The following is a 16,336-nucleotide window of genomic DNA, read 5'->3' on the forward strand; positions in this document are numbered from 1 at the left end:
TATAAAAAAAGAAAGCTACAGTCCACAATTTAATCGTCTTTTTTTTTAAACATAAGTATTGAAAGCAAGGGGTAGAATGAGAAAAATACTTAATTACAATTCCCAGAAAAAATTCACAATTCATTGTTTTCTCTCATCTTTCTCTAACAATATAAAATCAAAATAAAACACATTAACTGTACATATGTACAAATCTCCAAGTGTAGAAATTGCATAATCTGCTTTCTTTTTCACTTTTCTTTATTCTTTTTTTTTGTTATTTTATTTTAAATACAGCTAGAGATGCCAGTACTCTCAGGGGCAGGGCAGTGTGTGGAGGAGAGCTCAAACAGTGACGGGGGAGACAGAGCAAGGATATCACTCCAAATCCACAGTAACACACGGACTCAACAGATCCACATAAGACATTATCGCTCTCTGTGTTGTAAGTATTCCAGCCATCCATTCATCCAATCAAAGGACATACAGTACTTTCTGTAAACACCTGGTTCCTGTTTAACTTCAAAATTAAGCCTCTTTATTGTATTTTTTTTTTTTTTTTTTTTAAATTGACTTATCTCTTGGCTGGGTCTCATCCCATGTAAGTCACCAGAGCTACATGTAATTCTTCACAGCGTCAAGTAACACAGCACTGAAATATAAATGGGTTGCCAAATTATGACAAACGGCACTCGTGAGTTTCATGAGTTGCACTAGATTTGTTGCCGGTTTTGCAATTTTTACAAACATCAGTATGGTTAGAGTCACTGGGAACCCTGGAGCATTGCAACATGATTCAAGGTTGTACAAAACAACTTCAAATTAACATTTTCTGTTGGTTTAACAGACCAATACATCTCACATGATATGTGAAATTATATTCAATGAAAAACTTTCCTGTTTGTAATCAGCCACTGATATAAACTACCTAAGAAACCTGATTGAGTAAACCACACTAGTTCCTTGGTTTATCCCACATAAAGGTTATATCATACTTAGAAAAAAAAAAAGTCAAGTTTTTTTCCTTCTTGTAGTCTCTTTCAGCACCTTCTGAAAACCTGGAACATTTCTCTAAAATACAAGCACAAAGAGACGTTCATCTTACTAAAAAGACAGTCTCACTGAAATGAAAAACGGCCTGACAGTGGGGGGCTCAGCAACAGCACTGTTGTCCAACACATACACACACACACAAACAAACACAAAAAAGGACACACTCATCCACACGTGTACAGACACACTTTCAACAGAGAGCATCGTTCAAGTAGATGGGCTTCGTCCTGACTCACAGTAACACACTGATGAGAAGAAAACATTACTCGTTTGTTATTTTCATGTTTTCTCATTAATATAATTCTAACACCAATCTAATTGACAGATCATTGTTCACAATGTAACGCAACCATTATTTTGTGACCTAAGAGAAAACACAAGTGAAAAAAGTATCCACAAAATCTCTCTTCATGTTTTTCGCCTTTTGAAATAAACTCAGACTAGATCTTTCTCCTATCTGTTCATAGTGGTTGCCATAACAATGGTTGACATGACAGCATCATATTAGTGCAGTTGATTTTTTTTAAGGTCTAAAACAGTAGTGATGAGGTTGGAGAAATGGAGGGGTATACAGAGGCATCTGGTTGCCTTTCATTGGTGAACAGCTCTGAATGATGGCACCCTCCACCAATCACTGCCTTTGAGACCTGGCGCCTCGTCGCCGCCTGCCGCGCACTGACCTCTCAGGCTTCAGCAGTGCTGTCTGGAACGAGAGAGAGTGTGAGAGAAGAGTCACATCAGGCTCATATCTTTGCAGCTGCCAGTGGTGGAATGACTTTGCACTGCAGTCAGAACTGCACAATCATTGAGAAGACTCACAGCACCAAACAGAAACTGCTCCCTTCAGCAAATCCTTTACACTGAATCCTGCACATCAAGCTTGCACAACCCAAGCCCCCCTCATGTCTTGTTGTTGGAAAATCACAACTTTAAGAGCTCTCTTTTTACAAATATTCAGAAAAAAAAAATCAAAGTTTCAGTTTCTACAGTTATCAACAACTCAATCAGTTAATGAAGAACATGACATTATATTATCTGATATTATATGACATAATGTGATATCATTGAAAGGCCCTAACACCCAAGAGTGTTGAATATTTTTCTTAAATGCTGGTTGTTAGTGGCATTTCTTGTGCCGCATTGTCATTAATGTGGTATTTCTACACTTCAAGGATGAAAAAATTAAAATACTTGGATTCACTGCACACCACCTATCTGATGCTATGAAGACGTCAAATAGCATTATATTAGCTTCACTGTTCTTTACACCCATGCTAGCAGCTTTGAGAGGAGTCAAAGGATTTTAACGGTACCATTAGGGCTGTGCGATATGACCAAAATCTCATATCCCGATTTAAGACATCTATCGTTCCGACAACGATATAAATCACAAAAAATTAACATTTTCTGTAAATTCTATGAATCTCGGGCAGCTCGACTTACGTAAAGTGTTTTTAGCTGGGCGTCGTGTACCTGGAGTCAAATGTTTGAACCAATGCATGAAACTATACATTTTTAGACATAAGTTGTAACAGCCGCCATTTTCTTTGTGAGTATTTATTACACAGTGTGCTGCGGGGAAAAGCCTGTTCTAACGTTTGAGTCCAAGGTTTATTTTTTAGCACCTGACGGCTCTTTGTTGCTTCTCATCCGTAAACACTTTGCATACTCTTTCACATGATTCAGTTTATATTGAAAAGTCTCAACAGGATCTTGAGCTTTATTGTGAAAGGTTTATGTGGAAAATAAAGTGGACGGCGGAGCCACGCGATGGTTTTCGCATAAAAACAGTTGCCTGTCTGTCCGTAGTGTGGTTATATTAAATATAAGAGAAAGAGAGAACTTGACAAAATTAATATAGCCACTACAGTGACCATCAAAACGATGAAAAAAATATTGCCGTAAACAGTTTATTTTGCAACACCACGAAACAAAAGATAGCGTAATATGAAGGATTTTTATATCGTCATCCGATATATTGTTATATCGAACAGCGCTAGGTACCATGACTCTGTGATGAATGCTTATCGATCAATGGTTCTTTACTCATTATATAGTGTTACTTTATTACATTTTGTATTCACTCATATTATAGCACCTCTCTTCCATTCTTCACCTAACAAAACAAAACTGAATACATGATTTACTTTTATGCCATTTCTTCTGTGTGGTTTTGAGTGCCTATTCCACAGTATACAGACTTTAGGCAAGGAAAGACATAGTGTATAATTAAGTTTTATTCGAGGTGTCGAAAGATTGTTTGTTTCCAGCCTTACATACAAATGATGTGTGGCAATGAGCACTGTCACCATCAACTCTATTGAAGTCAAATCTCACTTCAAAGTAAATGACTTAATCTTCGTGTAGATCAGTTTGTGAGATCAAATGTCTAAGATAGGATCAATAAACAGGAAATCTATTACTTTTTTCTGCAGTACTCAGAGAAGAAATAAAAATATAAGAGCTTGTTGATACTTGGGTCTGATTAGGCCTCTGGACCCACTTGTTACCCGGTTTCAGGTTTCCCTACAGACTGTTTTAACAAGTACATGTCTCAGTGCTGCCAACTCAACAGCTGTTGATGGATTTTCACCAGAAGCCATGCATGTTAACCTCAAAGTGTGTTAACATGCAAGTCACATATAGTCATTTAAAACATGCCAAACTATGGAAAAGTAACAACAGCAAATACCAACAGCTGGGGGAAAACAAGGCCCTTCTTTAAGACTGCAAAGAGTCTGACTAAGAACATTTGAATAAAACTGGCGAGAGGTAAACAACAACCAGCCCTTCTGCTAAAGAACAATAAATCCATAAGTCATCGAGAGGGAGACAAGTCTTACTGTAGCCTTGGTTTCCTCTAGTGCTGTAGCATCCACGTCTCTGAAGTCTTCTAACACATTCTGAAGCCTGATAAAGTAAGAAACGCATTAGTATGCACTACTGTATGCCAAATACACCTGACAGGACAGTTATTATAGAACTGCATGTGGGAGACACTCTGATTTTTACTGGAAATTGAATTATCCAGGCAACTTTCTATATCGAGTACAACTGAGAAATTAACCATCTTAAAAGGAATCTTACGTTTGTTTCCTTTTCCTTCCTCTTCTGGCTCCAGCCGCTGCTCCTGCTTGGTCCTTTGTGTAACCAGAAATCATGTTACAAGGTTATTATGATTAAATCATGCATCATTGTTTTAAATTTCAGCTACTTAAATTCATCAAAAGTCTATAACCAACCATTGTTAAAGTCCACATTTTTGCCTTTGAGTATAAAGGAAACAGAAGACTCGGGCACTCACCATTCCCTGTTCAGAGTGCAGCAATGTCCCAGTTGTCTCTTCAGTGGGCCTACTATTGCATCCATCCCCAGGACTGAGATACCCTACTTGGGGAAGATGCCCCTGCCTATCCACACCTGGATCTACATAAGGGCACATAGATGCAGCAGGCCCAGCACAGTCTGTCTTGGCCTCCTCCAAGTATATAGGTGGAAGAGGAGGTTCTGGGTGAGTATGTCCCTCTACCATAACTGGTTTCCTTTGTAAGGGGGACACAGACCCATCTTCAGTGGGTTTGGGTGTCCCTTGGGCTGGAGAATGGGCTGCTGCTTCCAGACTAAGTCGGGATAAGTCTGGGTTGCGTAGGGAACAAGCCCGCCGTGGGCTAAGGGAAACTGGGGCACTTGCCTGTGGTAGAGTTGGGACAGTCGTGGACGGTGTATGGTGCTCCACAGGAAAAGAAACTGGAGGTAAGGCACAGAAGGGTGAAGTGGGGTCAGATGGCCCCAAATGGGCCCCATCTTCCTGCTCTTTAGCACTGACTTGAAGAAAAGAGGTATAAATCGTGTCCATGAAAGAAGTATAAGGATCAATGACAGATCTGCCCTCAGATCCTCGCTGAGAGGCTGGAGTGGATTCTTGGGCAGGAGCTGGAGCTAGAGCTGGAACAGGACTTGGGATCACTTCAGGAGTGATTTGACTGGCTGGTATGTCTTCCTGTGGGGCAGGGCTTTGCGCTTCCTGCAAGGATACTGGCTTCTCTCCTTCTGAGGCTGGCGCAAGGTTCAGCTGGAGGAGCAAAAAGAAAAAGATATGTTAAGTAACTTTCAAAGATCCAGAAAGTATTAGAGAATTAAAAATGTGCTTTCTCTTTGTTGCAAAATTGCCTAAAATTATATAATCCTCCATTTATATATGAACATTCAACTTTAAATTGTCTTTAGATTTTCTTAAAGCATCCTGGAGGAAAAACAAATCTGAATCTTCCAACATCTGATGATACTGAATTCAGTGAGTATAATGTTGTTAGAGTGAATTGTTAAATGTTTGTCATTTTTATGCTTACCATCCATTTCTACATTGTAAAGCAATTCCACAGTCCCCCTCCCCAGATTCTTGAGTTTTTGGGTGAGGGGCTGTAGGTTTGATTACAGACACATCCTATCTGGAAGGTCTGTTTGATGTAAGCTTCCTGCCCAGCAGGAGGTCTCTCTCACACACACACACACACACACACACACACACACACACACACACACACACACACACACACACACACACACACACACACACACACACACACACACACACACACACACACACACACACACTGCCTCGTCTTTGTAACCAAGGGGGGTTAAGAGGGGAGGTACGTGTTGTAAACTATTGTGTGAACTGTAACAGTTTGTCAATAAATAGCTGCGAGGGAAGCTGCTCTTTGAAGGACTTTGGGCTGGAGACAGGTTAGGAGCGTGAGCTCCAAGAGCTGGTTCTTGACCAAAGGCCTCCCTTGCGCAAGTAATCGATCGAACGCTGTTGCCTTGTTTTTCTTTCATGGGAATAAGTCCTGGATACAGCGGGGTCTGAGTTTAGACCTAATATTTAAACACTTGTCTGAACGTGGATTTAATTTTTCACTTACAAAAAAAACAATTTTTACACGCTTCCAGATCAAAACACAACAGGGCTTTTTTTAAATAAATGATAACATCTGTAAAGTATTGATACAATATGAGAAGAACTCAAATTTTATAGAAAACAACACAATCCTCAAAAGTGAAGCTTTATGACACAGATGTTGCAGCTGCTATAACTGAAACATTACAGTTGTCCCAGAAAAAAAGTTAGTATCTTAACTTTTTGGACACCATAGTTCACTGATGAAAAAAACAACTTTTTTTAGTGAATCTAGGAAACACCATTTCTCAAATTGTGGCACATTATTTTGTGTAGCACATATGCATTCACATTCACCCACTTAGGATTTTATTAACAAATGCAACATGGTGTTTGCAGCTAGAGGAAGGTTATTATGGAAAACTGCAAATCCTTTACACTAGTATGTACAGCAAAGAAAGGATAAAAATGCTGTGTTCTCCAGACTTCATGCTAGGTATGTACCTGTATGTTGTTGAGTAAGTTGATTGCTCCATCATGGCCCTGTAGCAGTGGCATCCCCAAAGCAGAGGCCTGGACTGGTGGTAGGAGAATGGAACCTGCTCCAATCCCCACAATGTTATGGAGGCCTGTGAGGCCAGGAAGATCTCCTATAAAGCAAAAAATACACTAATACACAGTGTATAAAAAAATACTGCTACAGAGTCCCTGCAGAGTTTAAAGTTTAATACTGAAAGGCAAATAATATTTATTCCTAAAACAATGAGAAAGACGTATAACACAGGGTGTGTGCGAACTCACCTAATATAGCAGGGTTCAGCAAGGTGGGGAGTAACTGTTGGAGGATGGGGTTGTCCTTGCTTTGAAGAGATACGGGTATGAGCGTGTCAACACCAGCATCTGTGGGTACCTGAAGTGAATATAAAGGTTTGGGGTTTCAGACAATGAATTATAAAATAAATAAATTATGGCTGAAAAAACCAGGAGGCATAAATAAATTTTTCACATATATTAACTTAGTATTTCAGTATAAAAAAAAAAACTAAACAAGAAAAGTTTTGGAGAATGCAGACATTGCATTTTTGCAAAGGCTGAAAAGAACACCTCCCACTCCTCACACATTATCATCATCATCATTATTATCATTATTATTATTATTATTATTGTGTTTCTTCTTTTAGTTACTGTTGAGTGTTTTTTCTATGTTCATATATTTGAACTATAAATAGGATGAAAAACTATCAATTCATGCCACATGCCAATGGGTACATTAAAACAGAAAGACTGTAACCAAACCAACTGTAAAGTGTGAGGGTTTTATTATAAAGCAGGGTAGCAAAAAAGGAAAGAAATTTGGGAAACTAATGCAGTAAAAAACAATGGAGGAGTTAAGGAAATGAGTTTAGTTTTTCCAAGGGAAACTAGGATGACCTCAGAGGAAAGAGCTATAGGAAATCGGGAGCGTACCTGAGGTTGGGTATGTTGGGTTTGCTGTACAGGAGCTAATTGGGTATTGGGAGGCGGGTGGAGCTCAGCAGAGCTCAGGGCAGCAGTGAGCAAGGCAGGGCTGAGGGGCAGGAAGGCTGCAGAGGGAGGAGGAAGAGTGGCGGGAATGAGTAGAGACTGAAGGGCTTGGATAGAGCCTTCAGCTCCTGCAGGAATAGGGAGGAGGCCCTGAGTGACCTCCAAGAGCCCTGGCCCAGTTAGGGTTGATGGGTCCAGCAGGCCAGAGGTCTTATCCAGACTGAGGCCCTCCAATGTAGTAGAGATCTGCTGTGACTGCTGGATAGGAACTTCCAAGCTGACCTGGCTCAACTGGCCCAGCGCAGATAGAGGTAACAAGGAAGCCTGCTGTTGCAACAACGAGGCCATTAGCAGAGCGTGAAGGTTGGGTTTTTCTGTCAAATCAGCCTCCTGCACTGCAGAAGGGGCTGACGCTGGGGCTGGAAGTGGATTCAGCAGCCCTAAAAGGTTCAGAGGGAACTCCCCTTGGGCACCACTCAACAGGGGCAACAAGGGAAACAGATGATTGTTGTTAATCTGCAGTTGCTTTTGTTGTTGGTCTTGGTTTTGCTGCTGTGCATCTTCTTGCTGTGTTATCAGTAACTGCTGCTGTTGCTGCTCTGACTGCTGGTCTGACAGATTATGTGGTGGCTGCGGTGCAACACTGGCAGGAGGTACTTGTGCATGTTGTCCTCCCAACCAAAGGCCCCCTAGGGGCAATGAAGCCAGGACTGTGGGGTCCAGGACAGATGGTACTCCTCCTGTAGACGACAGCAGCTGGAGCAGCTGCTCTTGGTTCATGAAGGGAAAGGCCTCTGCCAGACTTAAAGGAGTGGCTGAGTCACCTACAGCTGAAGGGTTAGGAGGACTGTGATTCTCTCCTTGACGAGAGGAGCTAGTGAGCCCGGGACTGGTGGCTGGAGGTTTGGTCAATGTGGAGATCTTTGGGTCCCCAAATTCAGACTCCTCCATCCCTGTGGGAAAAACAGCAATTATTTAAATCTGTTTAAAGTGACTAATCATTCAACACATTTTTATATGGATCTCGTGCTGGATGATATGCATCAGTTATATCAGTTATTAGGGGTGGGGGAAAAAAATCGATACTGTGTAGTATCGTGATATTTTGTTTGCTAATAATGTATTGATACAGGGACAGCAGAAATGGATATTTTGTTACAAAAAAAGTTTTTGTGGACTAGAACATGCTCTGACTTCAGAGCATGTTGATCAGCTCCTTTTTCTGAGCAAGAATCCTGACATTCCTTCACTGTCCAAATGTGTTTAACTTTTTTTATGGCAGCAATAAACATGACAGTTTACTTATTTTAATTTAAGACATGTTTTATTTTAATTAAGTTTAAAACTTTTTTATTTAATGTAAAATTATATTTTGTTTTAATTTACTTTCAAATTCCTCAGTTGCTGAAGGGGCTGCATAGTTTTCACAAATTGCATAGTTCAGAATAGCTATAATTGTACCAGATGGTTGCATTCAGTTAAGTTGGACTAGACTGTAATACAAACCGTTCAGTTTGTCAACAATAAAACTGACTGAAATGAGAGAAAGACTGAGTGTGAGACTTTGTTATTAGATAAAATGAATATTGATAAAGTTTACCTTTATGTACAGAATCTGAATATCGCAAAATATTTTTAAAAATTGCAATAATATCGTATCGTGCGTTAAGTATTGTGATAATATCGTATTGTGGGATGTATGGTGATTCCCACCTCTATCAGTTATCACTCTGATTCAGAGCAACAAGAAAAAAAATAATGCACCCCTTGTTCTTGACATATATTGCTCAAAAAAATAAGGAACCATTTGTTTATCACAGTATAACCAAGCAGTTAAAATTTAGGGATATCAATCTGTCCAGTTAGACAGCATAAACCGAGGGAGGAACAAAAGGACCAAGTCCAGTGCCCCACAGACTGTCAGAAAGAGACTCTAAAAGCATGGGGTCCCTACCATCCTTTAGCAGGACCACCAGAGAACACTACAACTGGCAGACCTGCCACTGGTGCCATTTTCTTTTCACAATGGTTGCCACTTCTTAACTGGACAGATTGATATCCCTGAAGTTTAACCGGCATGTTTTACTGTGATGTTCCCTTATTTGTGTATTTATTATCTTGTGTAGAATAATCTATAAAGCCCATTTAAAGGGGGAATTCAGCTACAAACACAACTCACATTAAAAATAAGAATGACAAAAACAAATCTGATGTCTATATGTGTAGACAACCAAATTAATTCAATAAAAATTATAAGTTTAGGCTGTACTTGTAAAACTAAAACCATGAATAACATCCTCACCTGCAGTTTGATTTCCTGGGGAAGACGTCTCAACATCAGAGGTATGGCTGGAAGAGTTGCCCTCCCCTTGGGGAACATTAGAAGATGCTGCGAGAATGGCCAGGACGTGGTTGCTAAGATCTAGAGGCTTTGGGGAAGTGGATACCCCTACAGGAACACTGCCTTGAGGATGACTAAGGTCCACTGACGTAGGTTCGTTCTTACTAACAATCTCTCTTGTCACAGTGCCCTGAGGTGAGGCAACCTGTAAAGATGACTGGGAAGCAGGATCTACTGAAGGAATGTGATTATCGGTTTGTTGATGCTTGCCAAAGGGAGATGGGGGTGTCTGCTGAGATGGGCTGCTGCTGTTGTGGAAATCTGAGTTTGGTAACACTGTGCACGAAGAATCTTTTTGAAGAGGAGTTGACTTAGTGGACTGACGATGAAGATGAGACTGCGCTGATGTGAACTGAGAGGAGGGGGGAGGAGGAGAAAGTGGCTGTGGACTCAATGGGGGAGAATTAGTGTTATCTGTTCGGCAAGGTGACCGAGTCGGTGAGTCCCTGACATTAGACTGATGGGTTGGAGATGAAGGTGACTGCTTGGGGCTCTGTTTATTAGTGTGTCCACCTCCTTCAACAGACACAGATCCAGACTGAGCTAAGGCAGAGCTGGATGCTGAGACTGTGGCCTGCGCATTCTGCAAACTGAGCAGGTGTAACAGGGCAGACAAAGGCTGGGTTGGAGGATCCAAGCCAAGAGGGGTGGCTGTGGGTGTCGGTCCTGTAGTGAAGTCCAGGGCCTCATTTGGGCGCAGAGGCCTGGAAAGCTGTGCCGTCTGTCGAGGAGCAGGGAACCTGGGCATCTGCCCAGAGAGGAGTTGATGATGGTTATCCAACATGATGGCATTCTGATTCTGCACAGCTGAGGTAGAGGAAGAATGCGAGGAGGAGGAGGGGAATGAAGTGGACGAGGAGGAAAGATTGATAACTGTAGCAGAAACAGCATCTTCTGGTGGGGTCTTCCGCAGCCCATTACAGAGCTGCTTGGTGTCTGTTAGCATGCTGAGGACTGTGGGAGATCGACGTTGCCGCTTCCTATACGATGTGTTACGCTCTGCTGATTGTGGCAGATGGGACGAGGAGGAAGCCAGGGACTGGACCAGAGAGTGGGATGGAGGAAAGAAAACAGTGGAGGCTGCTGCAAGGGAGGGATGGGGAAGCCTAGAAGAAGCAATGGAGGAGGGAGAGTGGCTGTTATGTAAAGTGCTGTTTGTTACCTTTGATGCCTGTTGCTGCTGTGCCTCTTTCAGGACCTCCAGAGAAGAGGCCAAGCTCACTGCATTGCTGGCCACATTTGAGCTCTGGCCCTGGGTTATCTGGTTAGCCAGCTGAGCCTTGGCAGCTGCAGAGAGGAGGCTACTTGCAGGGAAAGAAGCTGGATGTGGCAGCTTGCCCTGATGGCTATGGTGGTGGTTCAGATATGGCCCCAGAGGTAAACTAGAGGGCCCTGCAGAGTTCAACCCAAACACTTGTGATCCTGCAGTGGAGGTTGGAGTCTTTGAGGGCTTTGAGGAAAGACCATGAGGGATACTACTGCTTTGGTTGGTCAGTAAGGAGGGATTATTAGGGTTTAGGAGGTGGTGATTATTAGTGCTGCTATTGCCTGAGTTCTTGAACTGCTCCAAGATGTCTTCCAGCTTGTATTTGGGAAGCTGGGGGCTGGGGTTTGGGGAGCCACTGGGAAGTGGGGAGTGTGGAGAGGAAGAGGTGGATTTCCTCCTCTGAGGCAAGTTATTTCCCATCAGCGTTCCTCCTGCTGCTGGTAAGCCTCCTCCCTGCTCAGACAGAGAGGATGGAGAAGCTGATGGGTGGCAGGAGCGCTGGTGTGGAGACATAGACATGTTATGGACAGAGGGAGAGAGGGAGGGTGGGATAGAACCTCCCACAATTACAACATGAGGATGATGAGAGTGAGTCTGTGTTCCTCTTCCTCCTCCACCAAGGGTAACAGGGGACGAGGGGGGAGGTGAAGAGAGGGGTCCAAGCCGAGGAGAAACAGGAGTCTCTGGGGTTTTAGGTGTTCTTTGACCTTGACTGTTGCTTTGAGGAGTGGGAGTACGGGGTGACCTCTGGGGGGTGCTGTACGCTGGAAATGAGCTGGAGGAAGAACTGGAAGATGCTGAGAAAGCAGGATGGTGAAGTCTTCTCAAGGCATCTAGTGGATAGTGAGAGTTTGTGGCTGGGTGAAGGACAGAGGAGGAGCCATTGTAAGGATAAATAAAATGGTGAGAGGATTTAGGACTGGTGCAGGGGTTTGGGTGAAGGTTGTTCTGGGGTCGAGCTGGGACTGGATGGAGTTTGGGACAGAAAATGCCACGGTCCTCTTCTTCACGCTCTGTGGATTCGCCCTTTGTATCACGACCGTCCACCCGATTGCTCATCTCTGGAAGTGGGAACAAAAAATACAGCTTGTTACTCCATTTTCCCGAGACCGCTAAATGGTTTACAGAGTAATTATTGTGAAAGACAAGTCTGCCATAATTTCTTGTCCCTTTAATGTCTGAACTGTGATATAATTGCCAGAAAATTCATTTTTAAGGAATGTTTATTGAACAGTCTGACAAAAAAAAATTTAATAAAAAATTTGCATGACTTTTAATTCGTAAAATTTTTACATCTGTCAATTTTGTGCAATTTAATTGCTTAAAAAAGTATTGTGAAATTTATTTAGGTTTTTCGATACATTTGTGTGCTAAAGGCTGTAAAAAGCATTTAAACAACCAATTTTTAGTAACTGAGGTAAATGGTGTGAAATTTGTTTTTGTTTTTTTTCTAAAAATCAAACGTTGAAATTATAACTAATATGTGCAGAAGAACCTTTTACTTTTGTTATCCAATGGTTGCTGAATAATCAGAATGGAGGCCAAGCTCTGCAATACAAAAATATGCCAAAACCAATTAAAATTAATAATAATCTAGAGAAAAGCGAGCAGTTATCTAACCAACCAAAATGAAAGAATTATGCACAGATGTGCATTAATGAAGGAATATAACTGCACAGAGTGCATAGGAAAGGCCTGGTTCAACAGTTGCTCCTCACCACCCCATGTGATTTTCTCTGACTTGTCGTGTATACAAGGAGTGTTAACACTAATAACACCATACTAAAATATCCAGTTCACATGACTTGAGTCAGAGCAGCTCTGCCCATTCAAATAATTCCTATTTTACCCAAATTTTTAGCAGAATTGAAGAGAGTTGTGTCTCAACACTGATTTTTACCAAAATACAAACAGTTTTTGGGTGGAAATAAGATACAATAAAGTGGAGGAAACAAAGCACGCCAGAACTGGAAATCATCGTTTTCCTGAATCTCTTCTGCTCTTAGGGTGAAAGGACATCAATACTACAGCAGTTTGAATTCTGTGTGGCTGACAGCTGCTGCATTCAACAACACAAATGCAGATCTACAAGAAACAAATTTCCTTTCAAACCACACCCACCAGCTCCCACAGGATTTCCGGCAGTCACTGGCTACTCATGCAGATGGCCAAACCCACTCCCACATGCATCTCACAGTCAAACACATGTGATCCATAATATGGATGCAAATTCATGTGTGTAAGGCTGTGGCTTAAAGTGTAATAAATTGCATCGAAACATTGTGGATTCTGTTAGAGTTTCTCTGATATTCTACTAATCGAAACAGAGTGCAAGAGAGTAGAGTGGTGAGGTAAAAGGAACTGGATTTGAAGGCTGACTTGAAGACACTTTATTAACAACAGCCTCTTAATTTCATAAATGAAATTTCATCTTTAATTGGTTCTACGATCATGGTAATACTGATCGTGTATTCTCACGTAGAAATGTGTGCAAAGTCCTTTACCTGATGTTACTGCTGTGTACACAACACTGTCAACATTAAAGGCTGTGAGGGGAACCTGTCAACATCGTCCATAGAGACTTTATTCAAAGAAAAATTAAAACTCAGCATTTTCTGATTTTCAGCTTTTCTTTTTAAGGAAATATGTAGAAATTAAGAAAAAAAGTATCACTCAAATGTTTATGTTTTTTTATTTTATTAGATATTATCTAAGAGCAAACTGATAAATGAGTACCATGTCTCAAACCTACTGCATGTCATTGCTCACCTTGGTTACCTGGATGATGAAAGCTGGCAAAGGGCAGCTGTGAAGCCTGCATACTCCGACACAGGGCAGCCATTGCCACCACTTTCCTGCGATGATTACAGAGTTTGGTCATGTCCTGCTCTGCTTTGCCCAGTGGCTGGCTGTGCTGTTCCACCTTCACACCCACTGTGAAGTTGAAAACCTGCACAACAGCAAAAAGGAGGATTAGAACGAATTCAGACAAAACTTTATGGAGAATATGTAAATAGATTTTCTCTGTACTTTTATGCAACTGTTACACAGTATATTTTGCTTCCCTTAAGTATGTGAGGTTCTGTTTTGGTCAGGATGACGTAAATTTTGTTATCAGAGAGTGAAAGCGAGGCCCTGTGCAGACATCTGTGTCTCAATCAATTTGTTGTGACTACTTGAACAGACAAATCTAACTAGACATGCTTCCTACAAGTATTCTCCATGCCGACTAGGAAAAATGTACAACAGCTGCTTAGCTGTGGTCCACAAGTATATTTGTGACACAAGAATGAGAGTGAGATTAACACCACAGAGCTTACTGAATCTAAAACTCTGTTGTGTATTGCCAAACCTTACTAGAAATACACAAATCAACAGCACAAACAAACTGACAGACTGACAACACCTTGTTGATGATGAGAGGACACTCGAGGCCACATTTGCAGGTGCCATCAGTCATCAGATAGGTCTTGACCTCTTCCAGATTGGACAGGGTAGTGCCACTGGGACTACAGGAAGAAGGCAGAGAGAAACTGTAACCAATGAGACACAGTTAAAGCACAAACTCTGCCCTGGCTCTGAACCTAACACCAGCCAGTGCAAAATGTCAGAAAAATGCAACTATGGGTAGGGTGTAAAGGGGTGGACAATGATGTATGACAGGAGTTGTTCAAGGCCAGAAGAAAATTGAGCGTGACACATAATCGCAAGGCATAGATGCCACAGAACACTGCAGCAAAGAACTTTTCCTTTCAAGAATCATTTGTAGGCAGCATTATGGTGCAGCTGAGCCAAATCAATTTGAGCCTCAAGCTAAAGCTGCAGCTCTCAGAGCAGAGACATGTATACTGTTCATTCTAGGAAAGCGTTTGCCAACCTTTAATATCAACAAAGTCATTCATGAACAACTTATGGGAGACCAGCCATTTATGGGTCTACATCCATACTAGCCACTGGTAGTGAGGTTCAGCAAAACTAGGAGTAAGGTGTCAGCTGATAAACATAAACTACTTGTGCATTTTTCAATTCCATCATAACATTCATGCAGTTTGTGGGGTTTTTTCCTGGTTAGAGCCACAGGGAGCTAATGGAGGAGGGCAAGAGAGCTACATGCTTGAGACTCCCAGTCAAGGAGTAAAAGTTTCCCTGCTGACTGTACAAATGTGCAGAAGATAATTATAAAAAAAAAAGGTTTGATTCAATCCAGTTCAATGAGAGAAACCACTAGTGTAATTTGCAAACACTGATGATCCATACGAGAGTCTGAAGGACACAAATCCACTCCTGTGGTGCTTCTACACCTGTAAAATGCACAAACTGGCCCAATAATTAAAAAATATTCCATGGAGAATTGGCAACATATAGCATAAGCTCCTGTGAATCATTAAGTCTCAATCAGGGTATATTTAATAAAAAGCAAAGTTTCAGAGTCTTGCTCCAGGGCTGGGGTGTCTGGCATTAGATGGGTTACTAGTTAGTAATGCAGGTTGTGGCTAACATTAAAGTGAACAGTTAATTTCAGCCAAGTTTCTTTCCAACTCAGCGGCTAAAAATGAGTAATACAAAATTTCATATTTACAATGTCACATTTTATGTCTAAATTCAAGCATGATCCAAACCACTGTTCAACAAAAATATTGGTATCCAAGTGAAAATACTTTTTTCTCTGCCTCAGCTGCCCAGTATTTTAAGGCAAAGGGAATCCTTTCACAACAAAAGAAGAGGGCAAGTGTGGAGTGGAGCACACCTGCAGTAAATCAAAGAAGTCTTTAGGTGATCTTCAGGGTGAACGACTGATAACAAAGAAAAAAATATGTTTCTCTTTGGTAGAAACAACATAATATATATAAAAAGCCTAAATCTGTCAGTTGCTTTTGAGCCCCCACAAAGACCTAGTATGCTTGAAAAGATGAGTATTTAAAACCACCAGAATAAGAATAAATAGAACCAGAATAAGCGCTCACCAGAATAAATAGAACATTAACACATTTAATTTTACTCACTTTGCACTGCCTAAAAGTGCATAAAACATTTTCTTGTCTTCTTTGTTGTCTATAGCTAGAAACAAACTTCAAAAAACTAATCCAAAACTGCAGTCATCCTGCCAGGTAACATCCCCCAAAATATGTTGGCAAAACCAGTACTGTCATTTTTCAAGAATACATTATGTAACAATTATTCAGTGGTGTGCTTTCAAAACCTGTTGCCCAAC

At 41.3% G+C, this 16,336-nt stretch overlaps 1 protein-coding gene across 2 annotated transcripts in view; it reads right to left on the minus strand.

The window, feature by feature from the left end:
• mbd6 (methyl-CpG binding domain protein 6) overlaps nucleotides 1-16,336 on the minus strand; it is an 18,892-nt gene continuing 2,556 nt past the window's right edge. For both annotated transcript variants that reach the window (XM_063463914.1, XM_063463915.1), the window contains exons 4-13: nucleotides 14,531-14,633; nucleotides 13,894-14,074; nucleotides 9,759-12,185; nucleotides 7,400-8,409; nucleotides 6,734-6,842; nucleotides 6,437-6,582; nucleotides 4,337-5,104; nucleotides 4,120-4,172; nucleotides 3,876-3,942; nucleotides 1-1,735 (exon numbers count right to left, since the gene is read on the minus strand). In XM_063463914.1, coding sequence (XP_063319984.1) covers nucleotides 1,664-1,735; nucleotides 3,876-3,942; nucleotides 4,120-4,172; nucleotides 4,337-5,104; nucleotides 6,437-6,582; nucleotides 6,734-6,842; nucleotides 7,400-8,409; nucleotides 9,759-12,185; nucleotides 13,894-14,074; nucleotides 14,531-14,633 — 4,936 coding nt within the window. In that variant the 3' untranslated portion in view covers nucleotides 1-1,663. The remainder of the gene's footprint in view (nucleotides 1,736-3,875; nucleotides 3,943-4,119; nucleotides 4,173-4,336; nucleotides 5,105-6,436; nucleotides 6,583-6,733; nucleotides 6,843-7,399; nucleotides 8,410-9,758; nucleotides 12,186-13,893; nucleotides 14,075-14,530; nucleotides 14,634-16,336) is intronic.

The sequence above is a fragment of the Pelmatolapia mariae genome, linkage group LG20 (assembly GCF_036321145.2).
Source record: "Pelmatolapia mariae isolate MD_Pm_ZW linkage group LG20, Pm_UMD_F_2, whole genome shotgun sequence".
NCBI classification, from domain to species: domain Eukaryota; kingdom Metazoa; phylum Chordata; class Actinopteri; order Cichliformes; family Cichlidae; genus Pelmatolapia; species Pelmatolapia mariae.